Here is a 22,786-nt window from a genome sequence, read left to right on the forward strand (position 1 = left end):
TTCAAGCAACAATCTAAAATTTGTACCTCCAAACGAACACTTCTGGAATCGAGACTTTGCACACCCCCATACATCCCTGGCAGCCGGACATGTCCAAAGAGCATGGAGTGTACTTTCTTCTTCTATCTGACAATATAGGCAGCACTTGGACTTAGTGACTTTCCTTTGAAAATGGTTTACCCGAGTAGGCAATACATCATTACAAGCTCTCCACAAGAAAATCTTTACCTGATTAGGAATCCCTAAAGCCCAAAGAGTTTTCCATACCACCAGCCCTTTCTCTTCATTCGAACACTGGCCTGCAGCATCTTCTTGAATCTCCTTGCCCAGGTGATAGGCACTTCGGAAAGTGAATTGGCCATGTGTAGTCCCTCTCCAAATCAATTTATCCTTGGGCAACAAAGGACTTAAAGGGATGTTGGCGATGGTCTTTGCTTCTTCCTCCATGAAAATCTCTTGTAAAAGGGTCAATTTCCAGCTCTTTTGCTCCTGATCGATCAAATAAGCCACATGGGAAGAAGCATCAAGAATTCTCGGACAGGATTGGACAGAAAAAGAGGTTGGCGTAAGCAACCACCTGTCCCCGCAAATCTTTACTGACTTGCTGTCTCCTATTCTCCACACCAGTCCTTGGAGCAAAAGGTCTTTAGCATTACAAAGACTTCTCCAAGCAAAGGATGGCTTTGATCCCATTGGAGCTTTTAAAAAGGTCGAAGATGGGAAGTACTTGGCTTTCAAAATCTGCGCTTCCATGGAATTCGGCTCCTGCATTATTCTCCAACCTTGCCTTGCTAGGAGAGCTTTATTAAACACCACCAAGTCCCGAAATCCCAACCCCCCAATGGATTTAGATCTCCCCATTTTATCCCAACTCATCCAATGAATTTTGGAATTGTTTTACATATGGCTCTACCAAAAATTCTGCATCAATTGATTCAACTCCTTACACAAAGAGATTGGGAGTTGAAAAACTCTCGTACTGTAAGTCGGAATTGCTTGGACCGCCGCCTTCAAAAGCACCTCTTTTCCAGCTTGAGAAAGGAATTTGACTTTTCAGTTTTCCAACTTGTTGGAAACCTTCTCCAAAATATATTTGAAAACCTCTTTTCTAGATCTTCCCACAAAAGAAGGTAGCCCAAGATACTTATCTATTCGATGAGCCTCTATCAATCCAGAGAGCATTAAGATTTCTGTTTTCTCTCCATGCTCGTATTTCTGCTGAAAAAAAAAAAATGGAAGTCTTGTTCAAATTTAATTTCTACCCAAATCCAGCCTCATACACCCCCAAAATTATGATTAGTCTCCTCCATTCCATAGAGTTAGACTTGCAAAACAACAGACTATCGTTTGCAAAAAAGAGATGGCTTAGCCTCAGGCCCCTAGGAGACGTAGGCACCCCTGTGATAACGCCTCGAATTTTTGGCCCTTGGAGGAGTGCACTGAGAGATTCAACACAAAGGAGGAAAAGATAGGGGCAGATAGGGTCCCCCTGCCTAATCCCCCTAGAGGGTCGAATAAGTTCCATTGGATTTCCATTCACTACAACCGAATAGGACATAATTATGATGCAGGTCATCACTAACTTCACCAATCTCTTCGCAAAACAACAGACTATCGTTTGCAAAAAAGAGATGGCTTAGCCTCAGGCCCCAAGGAGACATAGGCACCCCTGTGATAACTCCTCGAATTTTTGGCCCTTGGAGGAGTGCACTGAGAGATTCAGCACAAAGGAGGAAAAGATAGGGGCAAAGAGGGTCCCCCTGCCTAATCCCCCTAGAGGGTCGAATAAGTTCCATTGGATTTCCATTCACTACAACCGAATAGGACATAATTATGATGCAGGTCATCACTAACTTCACCCATCTCTCTACAAAACCCAGCCGTTTCATGACTGCTTCTAAGAAAAGGCCATTCAACTCAATCATAAGCTTTGCTCATGTCGAGTTTAATGCCCATGAATCCCACCTTACTCCACATCCGTGTCTGCATTGAGTGCAAAGTCTCAAAAGCGACAAGAATGTTGTCTGTGATTAGTCTACCGGGGATGAAGGCACTCTGAATGGGGGAAATTATATCTGGCAGCACTCCTTCCAATCTGTTAGCCAACACTTTAGAAATCAACTTGTAATTGACATTACATAGACTAATGGGGCGGAATTCAGTAACACTCCCTGGCTGGGCAATTTTTGGAATAAGGGCTATGTGAGTTTTATTAATACTGTCATCCATCCTACCAATATTTAGGAAATGAAGGATGGTAGAGCATACCTCAGGATACACTATGGCCCAGTTCTGTTGATAGAAGCATGAAGAGAAGCCATCCGGACCCGGAGACTTGAATGGAGGCATCTGTTGGAGAGCAAGAGATATCTCATCCACTGTAAATTCAACCAGTAGCTTGGCATTCATTGTGGTAGAGACCCTATTGTCCAGGCCTGCAATGCAATTGTCCACATCCAGACTTGCCCCACCCTTGAACAACTCGTTGAAATAATCCACAAAAGCAACTTTGATCTCCTCATTTGTAGAACAAAGTCGGCCCTCCTTATCTCTAATAGTTGATACCCTACTGCGTATATGTTTTTGGTTTGTACAGGCATGGAAATATCTTGAATTACGATCCCCAGATTTTAGCCAATCCTCCTTAGCTCGTTGCCTCCATTTGAGATCTTCTTGCTCCAGCAAATCATTCAGTTCCTCCTTAATAAGGTTCTCTTGGCTAGAGGTGTCCTTATTTTCTTGCATTTGTATAGACTAGAGCTCTTGTTCCCTCTGATCAATTTGCTCTTTTACTGTATTTGCATGTTTCCTCACCCAAATCTTCAAGGATTTTCTGTATCCGCTGAGTTTGTCTTTAAAATTTTTCCAGGGCTCATTAGTCTTCTGCTTGACCCTCCATACTTGTTTAGAAAAGCTCACTAGAAGAGGATTGTGATCTGAAATGCATCTAGCCAACACCCGTACCTTTACCACATCAAATAAGTTTGTCCACCCCACATTGGCTACTGCCCTATCTAGCCATTCCATTGTGAAATCATCCCCACTTCAACCATTACACCAAGTAAATTTAGGTCCGAGAAAACCCAAATCATAAAGATTTCCATCTGCCAGGGCCTACTTAAACTCCTGCATTTGACTAGGAGGTCTAAAAGAGGAATTTGATTTCTCCGATAGAGAGATAATCTCGTTGAAATCTCCTACACAGAGCCATGGGTCAGGTTCCATTCCAAAAAGAAGGCGAAGAAGACTCCATGAGGCTGGCCTCTGGATTACATCCGGATGGCCATAAAAGCCAGTGAATTTCCATTCCTTCCCCCACCATGCCAGAGTCAATAACAACATTTATGTGCCTCCTACTATAATTCTAGATATGAAGTTGAGCTTCTAACTTCCAAAATAAAGCCATTCCACCACTTCGTCTTATGCAGTCCACCTCAAAAAGGCCATCAAAGCCCAGTTTTATTCTTTCAGATTTCACCTTCCTTCCTAACTGTTTGGTCTCCACAAAGAAGACCAAACTAGGTTTCTTCACTCGCACCAACGGTGGAGTGTACGAACTGTCCGTGGGTTCCCAAGCCCCCGGCAGTTCCAACTCAAAACCTTCATTGGATTTGGCGGGGCTGGCTCCCAGCCTCCGCCTGATCATTCTACTGCTAATGTGAAATTGACCCAGATTTTTTACCTTTCTTCTTTTGTTTGGCTGCCTCCACTTTCCTCTTCCACTCCATTGGTCCAACTGGGTCATGCTGCTCCTAAGAAGCCCCAACTCGGCGAGCCCTTTTCTTCCAAGTAGTTACTGAGCCCGAATGATCACGAGAGTGATCAGTGTGGAGGAGTGAAGAATCTATAATAGGGGTCTTCACCCACTCTCCCTTGGGAACACTGCTTTCCTCTCTGGAATTCAGTTCAGGAACTATGTTGGAGATTTTACGCCCGAACTCAACACGTGGCTGATATGTGTTTGTAATGGGGTCTTTTGCCAGCAAAGCATCACTAGAATCATCTTCCAGTAGCTCATAAGTCATGCGACCCAGAGCTGAGTTCCATTGGCCCAAGAATTTTTGTTTGGGCCCACTGGAAGGCCTATCCAATTTCCGAAACACGCCTTCAGCTATATACTCCTCCTCTTCAGCATTTCCTTCATTAGGCCCCAGCTCTTGCCTTTTCTGGCCTTCCGTTGACTCGCCTAACGCTTCCTTAGACATTATGGAATTTCCACCAGTCGTTTTAGAGAGCGCCAACTTTCCTTCTTTGGCCACCCAAACTTTTCTTTTCTTTTCTTTTTTCCAATCACCGTATCACTAGGTTCCCTGTCTTCATTCCTTAACAGATCTTTCGTCGTAATACCCGCCTTCCCAAAATTGTCATTTTCCATTCCAGTCGCCACCATGATGGAGCTAGGGTTTTCAAAGAATCCCCCGTCGTCATCGAAAACATCATCGATGTCCATTGGATTCGGCTTCCGAGTCGCTTCATCCCGATTTCCAGAAAAATTATAATTCTGTCCTCCCTTTGGATCACCATCGAAACGATTTCTACCTTATCTATTCTCTCCTCCCATACCCCTTCTGGTCGAGTATTGGACCCGAAGCCATGGTCCATACGGCTGCGCCTCCTCCGCTTTGGCCTTCGATTTGTTTTCGGACTTATGACATCTCTGGTGATCATGTTTGATAATGCCCCAGTCAAAACAGAACTTAAGGAGTTTTTCATACCAGAAAGCCACCCAGGGTGAGCGGCCTTGAATGTGTAGCATCCTTCCCCTGGCCAAAGGTTTGGTCAAATCAATTACAACCTTTGCCAGTAAGTATTCCCCTTAACCTGCGTCGCCATCGTACACCTCCACTTCCTCCACAAGACCAACAAATGAGCCAATTTTTTCTCCAGTGACTTTACCCATGCAAGCAAGAGGTAAATTATATATTCGAATCCAAAAAGCCGCATGATCAAAATTCAGATTTGCCAGCGGTGTAAGGTCATCAAACTCTACAAGAGCCACCAAGTTACCATCGAAAAGCCACAGTCTGCCTTTCATGATTCTTGACTTGTTCTAGTAATACTCAAACTCCACAATAAACATATTTTCACCAATCACATTAAAAGTTATCTCTCTCGTCGGTCGCCAGACGCGAGTCAAAGGAGCCTTATAGAACTCCTTTGAAATTAGGCGGTCCGTCACCAGTTTATCTACTAAGCATGTTTTTCCCTGGATCACCAAAGGATCAATCTCTATAATGTCCAAAGAGACCCCCCACGCTTTCTTCTTCACCAAGGGTAAACTTACCCCACATAGTCGAGAGTTCCTCCATCGTTTCCTATCCAGACCAGCACCTTTAGAAACACAATATCCTCTCCGCAATCAGCACCACGGAGCCTTTCCCACCAATTCAACTCTACGTTCATGATGAACTAGAGAACAACAACTTCACCCCTTTGTTTGGAGCAACTTGTGATTTGTTATCGATCTGTTATTTATAATGGTGGATTGGGAACTAAGATTCCTTTATTTGACAAAAAAACTAAAAAAAAAAAAAAGCAAAATGAGAAAGAAAATAAAGAAAGAAAACCTAGTTAATGTATTATTTTGTAACAGTCTTAACAAATCCCAATGAACTTATTCACTGAATTTCTTAGAGTGAATTTATTTTTTTTTTATTTTTTTGGGTTGCTGAAAATAAAATCAATCTATTGGTTATCACATTTTGTGAATAACAACAACTCCCAATACCTTGGATGCTCAACTTCATCATATGCAAAAGAGTAATGTTAAAAACTGTGCTCTTATTCCACTATTATTCAATTTCGTTGATGTGGTAGTACCAATCAGACATTCGATTAATTATTGTTAAAAAAATAAAAAATAATAAAAAACTGATTTGTACTGTGATGTCAGCAAAATGGAATAATGGTGATATAAAAATATGGTTTCTAGTATTAATAGTTTTGACAATCTCGCTACACCAATATTTTTTAAAAAATTGGGATAATTGCACCATTAGTCTATGTGGTATGCCATAATTACAAATCACTCCTTATGGTTTAAAAAGTTAATTGGATGTCCTCGTTGTAAGCAATAATTACAAATCGATCCCTGAAGTCAAATTCTGTTAAAAAATTTGACAGATTCTGTTATGTGCCACGTCAGCGCCACGTCAAACCAATAAGATGGTGACATGTGTCCATCTGAATAAAAAAATATAAATTTATTAAAAAATAAATAAATAATTTTAAAAAAAAAAATCAAAAATCAAAAATCAAAGGGGTGGCCCCCCGTCGGGGGTGGTGCGTAGCCACCCCTGGACCTGCTAGGGGTGGCCCAGCCACCCATTTGATTTTTTTTTTTTTTTTTTTTTAAAAAAAAGTTTATTTATTTATTTTTTAATAAATTTATTTTTTTTTATTCAGATGGATACGTGTCGCCATCTTATTGGTTTGACGTGGCACTTAACGGAATCTGTCAAAAATTTTAACAGAATTTGACTTTATAGATCGATTTGTAATTATTGTTTACCACGAGGACCTCCCATGAACTTTTTAAACCATAGGAAGTGAAAAATAATTATGACAAACCATAGGGACCAACGGTACATTTATCCCTAAAAAATTTATGTCCCCTACAAATTAGCCGGGAAAAAAAATAAATTTTGACCATTTAGTTAGAAGTCCCATTGATTTGCTTTGATGCATAATTGGTGATCGTGATGGATGATAATAATAATAAAAAAAAAAAAAAAAAAATGCATGATAAACGATTGATGGAGGCTTTTTAACTTTGGTGGATGTGAATCATGTGATAGTACTAACTTTGTGACTAGTCTTCGAGGGGGACGGGGGACCATTTAGGTAGCTAGGGAGGATAATTTGTGACTCTCACAACTTTGGATGTTTGATAGGGACCTAAAGATGAAATGGCGTTGTGAATTTATTATTCCACTTCCTAGTCAACATGCATAATTGCTGCATGAATTCATGGAAGTCCACAATATTGAAAAGGTTCACATCCAAGATGCAAGGGACATCTTTGTCTACAATCAATGATTTTTTTTAAAAAAAAAGAAAGAAGAAAAAAAAGTAAGTGCTAAAAGTTTATATTGTGTCACTCTTGTGTCTATTCAAAAATGAGGTAGCTCTTAAAGGATTAGGATCCTCTTTAGGTGCTTTCAACTGGAGAGGAGCCGATCCTTTATATACAAAGGCAGAATTGTAATTTTATACTTTATATACAATGACCGACTCCTCTCAAGTTATTTTCAACTGTAGAGGATCCTTATGTACTTTTAAAATTACCGTTGAGTTTGTAATTAATTATTATTAAATTTTGATCAAATAATAATTTTAAAAGTCACTTTATGTTTAGAGTAACTTACACAAGAATAACAACCGGCTGCCATGACCCAAATGCTTCTTTCATATTACGCTTAATTAGCAGCTAGCTCAACTAACCGAATTACTACGCCATGTAGCCTTTTCCAACTGCCAGAACCAAAAAATAAATAAATTGGAGACATTTACCGCAGTCAAATCAGAATAGGTTTTGAACAAAATGCAGAAGTTAAACACAAAAAGCTAGGTAGCAAATGGCATGTATTTTTCAGTTGCATGAAGGCGGACATGCATTGACCATTTGATCCTCCCTACGTTTCTATCTCTATCTCTGTCTCTACCTCTCTACCACGTACATTTTCAGTTTCCAACAAAAAAAACAAGACCAAAGGTTTGCCCTTATATCCCGCAACACTTCATGCATGTCATGTCTGCAAACTTTAAGGAGTTTCTTTGTGGACATGTCCGGATTGATGAAATTGATAATACACTTATCAGTCTTTCTGTCGTTACCACCTTTTCTAGTTGGAATCCTTCCTGGCAATTTGTTGAAAGCATCTGTTTGTATGCAAGCTTGAGAGGAATCTCTACAAGCTCACTCACTGCGGAATCAAAAAGTGAAGCTTCTTTATGTCTACACCCCATGGCAACAACAGTTCTTCAAACTTTTTCCTCTTTTTTTTTCTTAAAAAAATAAAATAAAATAACATCAGCGAAGCATAATGTTTATGTAGAGGTGTCCATAAACATAATGCCCAACCGACAACCACCTCTTTTCTCTTTTTAATTTTTTTTTTAAATAATTTTTATTATGAGCCCTACATATTTGTTATTTTTTTAAAAAATAAAAACTTTAAGGAAAATGTTGCTTGTGAACCATCTTCTTTTGTGGTCACTAATATTGTTTTGGTTGCATTAAGATTAAGTTGTATTTGCTACTCAGAGAATAGTATAAGATAAATATTAAATTAGTTTCTAGAAAATTTCAGGAGACATAAGAATAAAGAAAAAAGTTGAGAAGTAATACTAGATACTATATTTTTGTTCCACAGTGATGATGTGACAACTTCAACTAACCCTTTAATATATGTATTTTTTAATACGGATTGATCAGATGATTAATTTATTATATGATTTATTCCAAAATTAGTTCCATTTATATTATTATATATATGTTTGTTTCTATTCTATAATTGTTCATTTGTTGTATATAAACCCTGATTATCTCTTATGGGATTGTAATTTAATTTAGGGTTAAATACGTTTTTGCCCCATGAGGTTTAAAGACTTTAATTTTTGTCCCATATGGTTCATTTTGTATCGTAAATGATACCTCGTTTATGGCTAAAGACGAAGATGGTACATCCGTCCAACTTCCGTAAAAAAAAATTGTCGAAAATTCACATTAACACCTTTAAGAAGCTGACACGTGTCCTATGCCTAACTATTTTTTTTTTTAAAAAAAAATAATAAAAAAATAATAATAAAAAACTTTTTAAAAAATTTAAAACTAAAATTTAAGAAAAAAAGAAAAAAGAAAAAAGGGGGGTGGCTCCATGGTCGATCTGGGGTTGCTGAACCACTCTCATGGCTTTTGGGAGTAATTCGGCTACTCTTAAAGAACAAAATGGGGGTGGTCGAAACCACCCCCAAGAGCCTTGGGGTTCAACCACCCCATATCGCCTGGTCTGGGGGTGGCCGAACCACCCCCATGGCCCTTGTGGGTTGTTCGGCCACCCCAATGGTCAAACCCTAAACATTTTTTTCTTCCTGTTCTTTTTGGCCTTGTTGGGATGGCCAGTATAGGGTGGCTGAAACCACCTTAGGGCAATAAGGGATGGTCGAGCTCCCTCCAAAGCTCTTCGGAATGGTTTTGGCCACCCCCCTTTTGCTCTTTTGGAAGTGGTTCAGGGCTATGCTCATTTTGCTCTTTAGGGGTGGCCGAACCACTCAAGCTACCCACTCCCAAGGGCCATAGGGGTGGTTCGACCACCCCATATCAGCCATAGAGGTAGTTTGGTCACCCCTATTTTGCCAATGGAAAAGGATCGAGCCACCCCTCCTTTTCTTTTCTTTTTTTGAAAAGTTTTGTTTTAAAAACATTTTTAAATCTTTTAATTTTTTATATTATTTTTAGTTTTTAATTTTTAAAATTTTTAATTAGGCATAGGACATGTGTCAACTTCATAGAAATGTTGACGTGGACTTTCGTCAATTTTTAGACGGAGATACCATCTCTATCTTTAACCATAAAATATGTACTATCTATGATACCAAATGAATCACAGGGACAAAAGCAAAATCTTTAAACCATATGGAGGTCAAACATATTTAACCCTTTAATTTAAAATTTTAAGTTCATGAATTATGTCAAAATTAAAAACTATCGATTTAAAAGAAAATAAGTTGACAATCTAGAAAATAATAAATCTTTGAATTCTAGTAACGAAACTTCAAATCTGAAAGAACGTTCGCTTAAATCTCTAAAGGTTTAAGTTCAAGAACATCGATCATTGTAAAACTCTAATATTTGTGAAATCTCAAAGGCTAAAATTGATGAACATTCATTTTTTTTTTCTAAAAAAAAAAAAAAAATTACGTGTATTATATTTTTAACTGACTCCTACAGCAATAAATTTTTAGCTCTGCGAGTGTCTTTTAGGTTAGAAAAGTCTATTATTCTTATAAGTCTTGTATCCATAGCGGATAAGAAAATGATTTTTACACAACAAAAGTATGTATAATATGAATACAACAAAATACATGGGTAGAACTCATGCACGCGAGTTTTATTGTACATGTATCACTCCTCTAATGGATATAGTCGCAACTTCTTTTTTTTAAAATAAAATTATAACAATAATAATAATAATAATAAAGATTAGTATAAATTGTATAATATATAATCCCAGGATGAAATCTAACATTAACTTGAGATTGAAGCGTCTTTGATTGGTCTGCAGTACCTAGAACGTCAAAATAAGGCAATTGATAGTAAATGGTATGACAATCTAACGGCTTCAGATGTATCAAACCATTCGCATCTCTGGCAACAAGTCAGCTGGACCCCCAAAGAGAGATTGTGACGTGTCAACATCAAGGACGGTGGCAGATTATAATATGACATTATTGGTGTAGGGCAGACGATTATTGTAATCAGGGGCTATGATAGGTGGGCGTACTGCGCACCAGTGCGTTAAGCAAGTAGCCAGCCGTGGTGGCCCTGGCCCAAAAGAAAAAAATCCAACCAAGGGAGTGACCCGCACTACAATGCGCCGTAGGTGGAGGGCGGCGGAGGTGACCTAAGATTGTCGTCACGCGCGATCCGCAAGGCCGACGCGATCTCTCTCGATCCACGCGCTCCTCCTTTTCTTTTTCTTTTTCTTTTTTCTTTTTTAATTTAAACTGCTAAGTGCTAACCATAAAAGAAGGTTTTTGGGGAAAATAAAAAGGTCTAATCTGAAAATGATGTTGTTTTTTTTGCTTTAAAAGTCAACTGCCTCCTGGTTGCATGCTACTCAAACCAGCACACATCATGTTTAGTTTGATTCCTAACTGAACCGGCCGGGTCAGTCCGGTTCACTTATTTCCTCGTGGGTCCAAGCTTAAATATAACGACTTGTTTGAGTGATAGTACTTCAATAAATTTTTTATTCTATTTAACTATGGATGTAATGTCAAAATTATAAAATAATTCAATTTCATGTTATACTTGGAAGAACATTCTCGATGCTTAGCCATTTTCACCTTTTTTTTTTTTTTTTTTTTTTTGCCATTTTCACCTTTTAAGTTTAAATGGTTAACCACCTTAATAAAAAGTCTTTCCATTTTATTATGCAAATCAAATATAAAATGCATTTTCGATGTATTTGTGAATATGCATGTAGAGTTGTATTATTCACACATACATCTCTCTTTTTGTATTTGTTTTTCTTTTTTTTTTCTTTTTCTCTTTCTTATCAAAACTTATTTACGCTATAACAATATTGTAATATATATTCGAATCTGAAAAATTGTATTTCAGAGCATTTCTATATGACAAAATCTATGTTTGACATTTCAATATTACACTCATACGAACAAAAATTTTGCTGACTTTATAGCAAATAATTATCCTAAAAAAAAAAAAAAAACTTATCATTGAAAATATATCTTAGAATTAAAATAAAAAAATAATATTTAAATGATATAGTGAAATAATAGATAATTAGATGTATGGTACCTTTTGAAACCCATTAATTAAAATAAATAAAGTAGATTTTGATTAGTCATTTTGTATATAAAAATGCATAAACCATTAAGAATACACTTAGGTGATTTTTAGTTTGTTAATACTAGAAATAAATTTGTTTATAATTATTTTATAATTTTCTTTTGAAACATTTGCAAATTATATGATATAGTTGTATGGTAGTTGTAAGTTTCTTCTTTTCTTTTTTCCCCTACAATTGAGAATAATTTTAAAGTGTATAATTCATATTTATATTTTTTATATATATATATATATATATATATATATATATATATATATATATATATATATATATAGTTGGAATAATATGTGTCGTTATTTTATTAACGCTGACATGATACTTAATAAAATTGTTCAATATTTAAGAAGATTTGATTTAAGTGACTAAATTGTTTTGTTGTATACCTTATATGGGGACATCTAAATTCACTACTATAATTAAATATCATGTAACGATTTTATAATATAAAAACTGAATGAGAAGCAAAATAGGAGAAGATCGTGGGGGGATTTTATTTGGCTATTTTTGGGAAAGTGGTGGGTTGAGAAGGCATAGAAAGGACAGAGTAGTAGGGAAATGGGCAACAAAAGGATAGTCCCAGTGAGAGACAAGAGAGATAGCATGCAGATTGAAGAGATGATTTGATGTAAAGCCTGAGAGAGTGGTGCTGCTGTGTCTCAAAATCCGAGCATGATGTGTCAAAATCCCATTGCATCAATCCCCCCCACCCCCCCAACCCCCCTCTCATTGATTGTGATGGATTTAATCGATTGGATGGATGGGATTGCTGAATTGAAACTTGCATGCTTATTTAATCATTTCCTTCCATTTTCACACTCCAACACCCCCACGTCGCCCACGATCCAATTTCACCCTCTTCTTTCTTTTCTGTGTTTTTTTTTTTACTTTGTTTTGAGAATTCACGATGGGTGATGGGTGTAAAATCAATAGGGCAATTCCAACTACTCCCAGCCTTTTCACCTTTTCTTTATTATGAGCTTATTTTACTTTCTATTTCTTGTTCTGAGAAATAGAGCATAATATGGCTGTTGGCCAATATATAGTTGTCCTTGTATTAGGAATTCAGCAGATCTTTTATCTGCAGCTGGTTATGATTGGACAGAATAGATCAATCAATGAGTAATACCTTTTTCTTCCCTGAGTAAAAGATTGTTATATAAAGATCATAACAAGGGCAGTAAAGCAATATTTTAGATCAGTTTGATACATCTTTCAATGGTGCATGTTGTTGTTCATTAGTGCATGCAGAATATATATACTAAATAAACAAAAAAAAAAATGAAAACTATTCACAGATCCAACCATTCCAATACAACATCGCTACAAAAAGTGAGGGGGAGGGGGGAGGGGGAGTAAACTTTTATTTCCACCTAGCTTTTAGCTGCTTCATGGGGAAACTTATTTGTCTTATTTGTCAAACTGTTGTTGTCATGTATAACTAGTAAAAGGAACTCTTGGAACAGTGATAAGAAAAAGAAAAAAAGAAAAGTGAAATCATTTCATTTTAGATAGGTGCAGCTACCATATATGCTCTTTTAAACTTTGGGTTAAGGACACCAATATCAAAACAAAGAAGATGATAATCAGTGAATCTGAAAGAGAAACAGTAATTGGAGGGGGGAGGGAGGGAGAAGATTGGCAGAGAGGAAAGTACCAAAAGAAAAGAGGAGAAAGAAGATGGCGTGTAATAACCACTGCTTCCTTCTGCTTGGGGTCTGTCTATTTGATTATTTAATATTTGCACTGTGCTGACAGGGGAGAGATATGAAACAGCTTTATTGATATAGATGGTGAAATCTCTTTTATCTCTCTCTCCCACAAAAGGACCTCCCTCATAAAAACTACTTTCTGTTCCCTCCCTTTCATTTTCTTCACTGACAGAGGAATACCTGCACACTTTCTCACGCACGCACGCATACTCAAAACAGAGCCCATCAGACACATACATCACCCTCCCCCCCTTCTCTCTGCCTCTCTCTACTCTCTAGCTTATGGATATGATCAGAGAGAGAACAGAAGAGGACAGGGCAGAGAAAACACAGAGATTTTTCCAGCTATCTCCTCTGCCATCCGATTCATCAAATCCCTCTGAACCCCATATAAGACTCATCTTTGCCAACTAGCTAGAGCAAACCAAACCAAACCAAACCAAACCCCTCTTCTTATCTTTGTTTCTATGGAGTCGTACAGCTATTTTGACAGCAATGAAGCCCACTTACCTCCTGGATTTCGCTTCCACCCGACTGATGAAGAGCTCATAACATATTATCTCCTCAAGAAGGTCTTGGACAGCAACTTCACAGGCAGAGCCATTGCTGAAGTTGACCTCAACAAGTGCGAGCCATGGGAGTTACCTGGTATGTAATATAACTTTGTCTCTCTTCTTCGCAGCTCAAGAAAAGATTCACTAGTTTGATAAATTTGTTATTGTTTTCGGTAGAGAAAGCGAAGATGGGGGAGAAAGAGTGGTACTTCTTCAGCCTTCGTGACCGAAAGTACCCAACTGGGCTTAGAACAAACAGGGCTACTGAGGCTGGATACTGGAAGGCTACCGGGAAAGATAGGGAGATTTACAGCTCCAAGACTGGTTCTCTTGTTGGTATGAAGAAGACGCTGGTTTTTTACAGAGGGAGAGCTCCCAAGGGAGAGAAGAGCAACTGGGTCATGCATGAATACCGCCTTGAAGGCAAATTTGCTTATCATTACCTCTCTAGGAGCTCCAAGGTACATATTCTCTGTTTGTTTTCACTTTCTATCAAAAAGGTTGATGGAACCAGGTGATCAGAGGCTTATTAGTTAAGGGTTTTCTCTAAGTAATGTTTGATAAGGTTAGATTTTTCCGTTGATGGGGTCGACAGTTACTGTTTCTAAGTTAATGGAGCTGGAGTAGTTATGTCACCCATTAATGTACCGTACTGTATTCTTCAGCAATAAGCTGAAAAGTAGATTTATAGCATCATTTCCAGTCAGAAAAGTTTTAAAAGCATCCGTGGCTAGATTGATGATCGAATTTAGAACGTCTCAGGCATTTTTAAATGCATGAAGATTTCTGTATGTAATGAGGAATCTAGAGTAGCAAATTTACTAAAGCAGGAACCTTAACGTAAGCTCAAGGTAGCCTGAACATCATATGATTAGCTCACTTAATGCCAGCTTAGCCTGAGCCTTACAGAAGAGCTAGCCACCTGAAAGTAGCCACAGTAGGCCACTAACCAGCTTTTGCTGTTATTGCGTGTCCTCATTATGCATCAAAAATGCTTTTCTTGTCACTACATGTACGTTTTGTTCGCTGCATGGTGTTTAATTACTGAGTTAACGTGTTTCAAATAGGACGAGTGGGTCATATCCCGGGTGTTCCAGAAGAGCTGCGCCGGCGGTGCAGCCACCAGCAGCGGCGGTGGATCGAAGAAGACCCGCCTGATCAGCTCCGCGGTAACCCATTATCCAGAGCCTAGCTCACCCTCCTCGGTGTCACTCCCACCGCTCCTCGAGTTCTCACCCTATGCCAACGCCGGCAGTGGCTCCTCCGTCACCCTTACCGACCGTGAAGGCTGCTCGTACGACAGCCCAATTGCCAGGGAGCACGTGTCCTGTTTCTCCACCATTGCCGCAGCCGCAGCCTCCGCTGCCGCCACCAGCTTCAACCTCGCTCCACAGCCGCCGCATATAGCCGCCGTAGACCCCTATGCACGCTTCCCTAGAAACGTCGGCGTCTCTGCTTTCCCGAGCCTGAGATCCTTGCAGGAGAACCTTCAGCTGCCTTTCTTTTTCCCTCAGGCTGCGCCGCATCAGCCAGCTCTTCACGCTGGCTCAGCCGAGCTGGGTGGGTGCAGCTCATCCGGAACTTGGCCTATGCCGGAGGATCCAAAGGTGGAAGGCGGTGGCGGTGGCGGTGTGCGGATGGGTATGGCCTGTCCCACTGAGCTTGACTGCATGTGGACCTTCTAAGAGCTTTTCATTTGTATTAGGGTAGTTTTCCTAAAAGCCTATGTTTTTCTAACGTTAATCGTGACTTATCCGTATGAACGATAAAAAATCTAGCGGTTTATTACTTGTTTCTGATAATTTTAGGGTTTCTTTGGTAATTAATGAAGTACTATTTTTAGGGTTGTGCAGTAAAATGGCAGTTGTTTATTGGGTGCTTTGATAGTGAAGTGTGACTGATCCCCTTGGAACTTTGTGTTGACTTTTATTGGAAATTTCAGGTATATATTTGCTTGCTTCTTGGGGGGTTTTAGAAAAGGACTTCACCGTTGATGATCTTACTTTCCCATGTGATATTATTTTAGTTGTCGGAATGAAAAATTAATAGCAGCTTTGGATTAATCTTGACTCTTGAGCAATGAGTACCAATAGTTGTTTTTGAGAACTTAATGATCCATTCGATCAAATATGTTAATCACCTATGAGTTTTGCATGGATCTGAAACGGGTAAAATGTAATTTAAATTTGAAGTGCTAATTTGTGTGTGAAATTGGATTTAAGATACGTCGAGACACGAGAATAAGATCTTATGGATTAATCTTAATATGACGTATTAAATTAAACGGACAAAACCTTTTAACTTAAATTTGTTAATTTTGTATTGGGTTTAAATTATGTATGGAGGTCACGTTGAGAATTAGGTTTATTGAAATACGTGTATAAAATTATGTAGATGAATTTTAATCTGATCTTTTTAATTTAACTTGTCAAACTATTTAATCTTAATCTCCTACGTCTAGTATTGGGTTCACAGTCATCTCAAAAATTACTTGCCATTTACATGGGGAGGGCCCGTGAATGATGAGAATTAAGTTGGATACGGAATTCATTGATTAATTCATGTTCGTGCAATGGCCGGAATTGATCGAACTGGTAACGGTTTATAACATTCCAATACAAAACAAACTGATTTGGATTAAGGTTGAATATTTCTTCATGTTCCTGAGGATTTCGGAGGTTCCAAACACAGTGCAGAGCACATTTATTAAAATCGATGGAGGGTCTGGAGCACAGTTCGGTTCCACAGCACATGGGGGGGTGGGGGGGTCGGTCTGCAGGGAAGAGCTTTCGAAAGGACTGTGTCTACTCCCCCTACTTATGGAAGGGACAAATTTAATGCTCTTCCAGTGACATTTCTTTTCTCTCTCTCTTTTATATGCGCAACATACAGCAAGTAGACCAAGGACCAGCTACGCAGGAACATTGACTACCTCTGCAAGCAACAAAAATGAACCACCGAAAACGAATCCCTCGTACTTGATGTGAATTCAAAGCTACGTACGTACCCTCGGTGATCAAAGCACCCTAAGAACCCTAAGAGCATCTCCGGCATACATTATCAAATATATATATATATATATATATATATATATATATATATATATATATATATATATATATATATATTACGTTATTACCAGTTATTTTACTCCTTCATTATATACTTCGAAATAAAGTGTTTTCACTTGGAAATAAAAGAGGCTAATTTTTAGCGTCGTATGAATAATGTCGTTTGCTAAACAGCGTTAAATACAGGGTCAAAATTTGAAATAGTGTTGTTTATTGTTTAAGCGGCGCTAATTATAATTATTTAAGCTCAAACAACACTAACAGTTTACTATTTAAACGATACTAAACTATACTTTTAAAAAATATAAAATTTCTAAAATTTTCAGCTCCTTTCTTTTCTTCATCTTCTTCTCCACGCTTGGCCTCCTTTCTTTTTTGTACAAATGATACTATCCCAAACGACACTAAATCCCATTTTTTTAGTGTTTCATCAATTTTGATACATTGGACTTTCATATACCTTTTAATCTTTTTTTAATCTTTTTTCTCCCTCTCTAGTCTCTTTCCCTCTCTCTCCATCTCCCTTAACTTTCACGACAACAAAAAAAAACACTGAAAAATAATATTTAAAAAAAGTAAAGAGTGAGATAGATAATATATTGGAGTTTGTATTGAAAAATTAGTAACTAAAATTAAAATAAAAAATAAAATAAAAAATTTATATTTTAAATAGCTAAAATAACCATTATTATTCGAGATGCTCTTACGCCCATGATCCTTTTCAGTACAATGTACAAAACCCTATCAATACAATATTTTTTTTTATTTTTTGATGAATCAATGCCTTTATAAACCAAACTTAATGGAAAATATCACTCCAATAAACGCTGAATATACCTTACAAACAAGAGAACAAACTCTCTATGCATCATACTAACAACCAAAACAAATTACTGCAAAGCCAATATCAACAGAACAACTAAAACCATAAACAAAACAACAACATTTTACAAACGCAACAATATTTCATCTTGTATAATACCCCAATTACTAGAAAGACTTGTGTTTACATCATTCTTTTTGTGTTTCCTCTCCCTCTAAAGTCTAATCCTATTCTTCCCATTTCAAACTAGTAAACAACCTCTTGAAGCATTTTTCCATGTCTAAGATCATTTCTATGCCTCCTTAACGGATAGATTGATGCACTCCAAGGCAAGATGCATACACTAGCCTTTAAGCTCTTGTTTCTCCATTCTTTATTCACTTTCTTTTTCTTTTTCTTTTTCTTTTTAATTCAAACATGGAAAAAGGGGGAAAGGGCCCACTTGTCAATTGTTGCTGCATCATTCATTGCCTCGTCCAGTTTATGGCATTTTCATTGGGGTAATGTCTCTCTACCGTTTGTGAATTTAATTATTTAATTAATATTTTAATACCCTCTCCCACGTGTCGATTTTTCAAACTCATTTTTTAATAGGTGAGGCCCAGCACGTGTAATATTTAGAGCCTGTTTGAGATTGTGTTGAAAATATAACTTTTGTATATATATATATATATACATTAAAAAAAAAATTAAAAAAAAAAAGGGCCCTAAAAGAGCTTTTTAGAAAAAGCCTTCTTTTAAACTTTCCCCAAACACATAATTTTGCTCTTTTCTAGAGCAAATAAATTAAAGAAGTTTTTTTAAAAGTTTTTACCATACGAACCTATTTTTGCTTAGTACAACTTTTTATATATTAAAAACACTTTTTAAGCTTATTATCGCAATCCAAAACAGACTCTTAATTGAAATGGGATATAAATGACAGAGTCAAGGTTAAATTACCATAGATAAATTAATTTAATCATTTATTCAGTACTTTAACACTTATAACTATTGACCAGTTAATGGGACTATCAATAACCAAGCATATGCTCATGAGAAATGATTGTTCTATAACTCTTAACACAACTTTTGTATAACTCTACAAATTTTTTTTCTTCAAATTAACCATTAAATCTGTTTCTCTACATGTGAGTCCTACATATTCAACGTTTAATTTTTTTTTAAAAAAAAGTTATTAGAATTGTACAAAAAATTATATGAAAGTTGAACAACTCTATGCTCATAAGCTCCTCCACAATCTTCTACAGTAGCCCCACTCGAAAAATAGATGTTCCCTAGCTTCTCCAATTTTAATTTCAAAATCTTCCTCCAACACGAAAAACAAGTTTGAGGGACTTTTACTATAGCCACGTTAACAAGTTCCCAAGTGTTTCTTTATTTCTTTTGGTTTGTTTGTTTTTTTTTTTTTTTTTTTGGTTCTTCTCCTTTCAAAGAAACATATATATGAATGAATGTACCCCATTTATTGTATATGGTCCATGTTATGTACAACACATAGGAGACCTCAGACCTGCATTCGGGGGCGGCGGGAAGGGGGCGCTGGCAGCGGCGGTGGCCCCTCCCTGACCAGTTGGAAATGTTTTTAAGAATTGGTCAGAGACTGGGTATAAATTCATAATAATTCATAATTATTAAGAATTGCTGTCCCCAAGATATATATATATAGTACCTGCATTTAATACGATTATTAAATATTATAACCCCAAGTCATAGATGCGAATCAAACATTATTATAGTACTGTTCAACAGATTAATTTCAGACTTCGTTACTGCTGCATTTTTTTTTTCTTTTTTATTTCGAAAAATTAAATGTAAATAATGCAAGTATGATTTTTTTTGAGTTTTTCAACACCAACTTGACATAAAAGGAAAATAAAGAGAAAATCAAGCACAGGAAAACTCAAAAAAGACAACAATAAATGCTCTTAACATTTTTCACTAGAAAATATATTTTTATCCGATACAATTATATAACACTTATACCAGGGACGGATCTAAGGGGGTCGGCAGGGGCTATGGCTCCCCGTCAATTTCTGAAAAACAACAAAAAAATATTAAGTAATTAAAAAAAAAATTTACAAGGTAAAAAAATAAAATTTAGTCTACTAATTCTAACCAATAATATTTTTTTGGCTCTTGACCCTTCTCATAAATATTTCTGACTCTATCCCTGACTTATACAACACATGATATATGAGATGAGATAAAAACTCCATCACATAAATCATATCTCATATATCTAATGGTACACAATTGTGTTGTACAATAGTGACAACTCCTCTCAATAATGCAACCCCATGGGCCGTGACTTTTCGACGAACGAAAAAAAGCTCCACGTGTTCCATCACTGCATGCATACACGACCAAGATGCCGGTTTCTGCAACGTGGTAAGCATCTATTGGTGGAGGTATGCAATGATTGGGAGGGGGGAGATTGGTCAACATGTTTTGACACGTAGGTTGGTCCCCTTTAAGGCTTAATTTTTTATTTTATTTTTTGTCATTTTCTTCTATTCTTTGCTATATTTTTCCTTGCATATATGGCTAGTATACCCAAGTGGATATTGTTTTTCACATAATCATAATCCTTTTCCACCTTCTTGAGATGGAAATTCAAATTCAATGGTGGCAATATTAATGCTTTTTTTTTTTCTTTTCAAAATGACAAAATCAGCTATCTTTTATCAAACATAGTTTCAATTAGTTGTTTAGATCCACGTGTCATGCGATTAAAATGTGTTAAAAAAAATTTAAATAGCTAATGTGGTTATATTCGCATGCTGACGCATGCAGCGAGCTGTAGAAAGAATTGTATATATGTGCGAGTAATATTAGTCTAAATTTAAATTTCAAGCTTTCTTAATTCTATTATGTAATTGGTTAATGCTATGTATATACTACATTTTTATTTTATGACTATTTTATGATACTGACGTGACAATCTCAACCAATTTTTAAATTAATCATTGTAAAAAAAAGAAAAATAAAAATAAAAAAAGAGTTAATTGTGATTGTCACGTCAACATTATTATATAGTTATGGGATAAAAATATGGTCTATAACATTACTCTATGTAATTATTTAAGTAATAATATTTTACACACCCATTTACACAAGTTGATGTGACATGTTTTAAGTTGCTTTATTTTCTTTAATTTATCACATCCGTTTACACCAGCTAATGTTGCGTGTTTTAAGTGGCTTTCATTTTTTAAAAAAAATTGACATAAAAAATCACTTAAAACACGTCAGGTCCAGTCAACCGATGTAAAATGACTATGCAAAGTAGAATTAATCTTTGTTTCATGTTTAGAAATTTGAGGTTCGTACAATAAAAAAATTTAAATTGTGTTTTTTTTTTTTTTACAATTTTATTCTGAAACATATAAAGATGAAAATAGTTTTGAATGCATGTATGTTTTGAGTTGTTTATTAATAATATTTTTTTATTAAAAAAAAAAAAAAAACCCTAAAAAGCATGGGGAGCTAGCATGTATTGGGGGAGGTCCGCATGCATTAATTAAGGGTTGAAGATAGTCAACATGTTTTGGTTCATGAAAGGTCTAAAAATGGGTCATATATTATGCGTATGGTGTTAACGTTGCAACACGTACGGCTAGATCGAGCTACTCCACTTTTTGTCTTTGAGTGTGTATTTATTTGTAAGAACAATTTGGGTAGGTTGCAGCTGCTGCATGGGGTATGGAAGAGCACGCGGATGTACCTTATCGATGCAAGCCTCTTCATCAAATGGTGATCGATGGGCCACACTTTTTTGTTTTGCTGACAAATAGCTATCAAAAATAGGATAAGGTCAAGAACAACATTCATGCACGCAAAAGCTTGATCGGGATTGCTTTTGCATTTCAATAATTGCTCCAATTTTTCTTTTCTTCATTTTTCGTTTTTGTTTGTTTTCTTTCTTTGGGTTGCCTAGGTTTGCAAATTCTAACTACAATAAGGTCAAAAATTAAACAATAAAGTCAAGAAGAACATTTAAGAGTCCATTTGACGGTGCGATGCGGATTTGAAAACGTAACAAAATTTATGTTTTTAATCATAGGTAAAGGGTGCATTTTTAAAAGTCAAACCGTAATTTTACCAAAACACTTAATCATGTTTTTAAAAATCGTATGTTTTGCAATCGTAAAATTAGGGTGAAAACCCGGTTACAGTTACTAATTATTGACTAAAATCGTTAACCTTAACCGGGGTAGCCGGTTAACCGTTTATTTAATAACCGTCAGTTACTGGTTGGTACCCAGTTATCCGAACATGTAATCAAAATTTTAAAAATTGCTTCTTTTTTGCCTAATTTGGGTATTGGGCCTACTTTTTAGGCTTAATTTAGACTTTTTTTTAGCCCTGTAAAAAAATATTTCAACATTTTTTTGTCCAATATGTTGGCATAAGTTGGAATGGAAGTAAAAGTGTAAAATCCTAAATTTTATTATTTTAGTTTTTTAAATAAATAAATACATTTAAATATATATTTTATATATATACCCGGTTTCAAATTTTTTAAAATCGGTAACCGTTCTGGTAGAGCCGATTACTAGTTATTTCCAACCAAATACCAAACCGGTTGGCTAGTTATCCGGTTACCGGTTGGTACTCTGTTACCAGTTATCGGCCGATTATAACCAGCCAACTTTACACCCCTACCGTAAAATTGATCCCCTAAGCACCGAAAACTGACAGGTGAAATGAAGAGAATCTGTTTCATAGTCAAGACTAAATTTTATAAATTTGACAGTGTATATGTTTTCACATGATGAATATATTATCACGTTATAAAAATGTTAAATAACGTGACACCATGTAAACCATTAGATATAACAAAATAAAATTTTGATAATGAAGTCGAGCTTCTCCATGTCACTTAAAAATGAAGAGGACCCTATTCCCTGAACTCGATGTTTTTGCATTTCAATTGCATCAATTATGTTGCTATGCCAATTTTTTATTTTCTTCATTAATTTTTAGTTTTTGTTTGTTTTGTTCCTTTGGGATGCCTGAGTTAGCAAAT

At 36.5% G+C, this 22,786-nt stretch overlaps 1 protein-coding gene across 1 annotated transcript; it reads left to right on the forward strand.

Moving 5' to 3' along the window:
• Nucleotides 1-13,391: 13,391 nt before the first annotated feature.
• On the forward strand, nucleotides 13,392-15,662 carry LOC133875501 (protein CUP-SHAPED COTYLEDON 2). Its single transcript, XM_062313654.1, has 3 exons — nucleotides 13,392-13,954; nucleotides 14,038-14,321; nucleotides 14,928-15,662. Exons 1-3 carry the CDS (start codon nucleotides 13,774-13,776, stop codon nucleotides 15,543-15,545), a joined length of 1,083 nt encoding a protein of 360 aa, XP_062169638.1. The 5' UTR covers nucleotides 13,392-13,773; the 3' UTR covers nucleotides 15,546-15,662.
• The last annotated feature ends 7,124 nt before the right edge of the window (nucleotides 15,663-22,786 follow it).

The sequence above is a fragment of the Alnus glutinosa genome, chromosome 8 (genome assembly GCF_958979055.1).
Source record: "Alnus glutinosa chromosome 8, dhAlnGlut1.1, whole genome shotgun sequence".
Lineage (NCBI taxonomy): Eukaryota > Viridiplantae > Streptophyta > Magnoliopsida > Fagales > Betulaceae > Alnus > Alnus glutinosa.

Coding starts and splice junctions, on each gene's coding strand:
- LOC133875501 (XM_062313654.1), top strand. CDS start 13,774: ATGGAGTCGTACAGCTATTTTGACAGCAATGAAGCCCACTTACCTCCT. Junction 13,955..14,037: donor CGAGCCATGGGAGTTACCTG/GTATGTAATATA, acceptor TGTTTTCGGTAG/AGAAAGCGAAGATGGGGGAG. Junction 14,322..14,927: donor ACCTCTCTAGGAGCTCCAAG/GTACATATTCTC, acceptor TGTTTCAAATAG/GACGAGTGGGTCATATCCCG.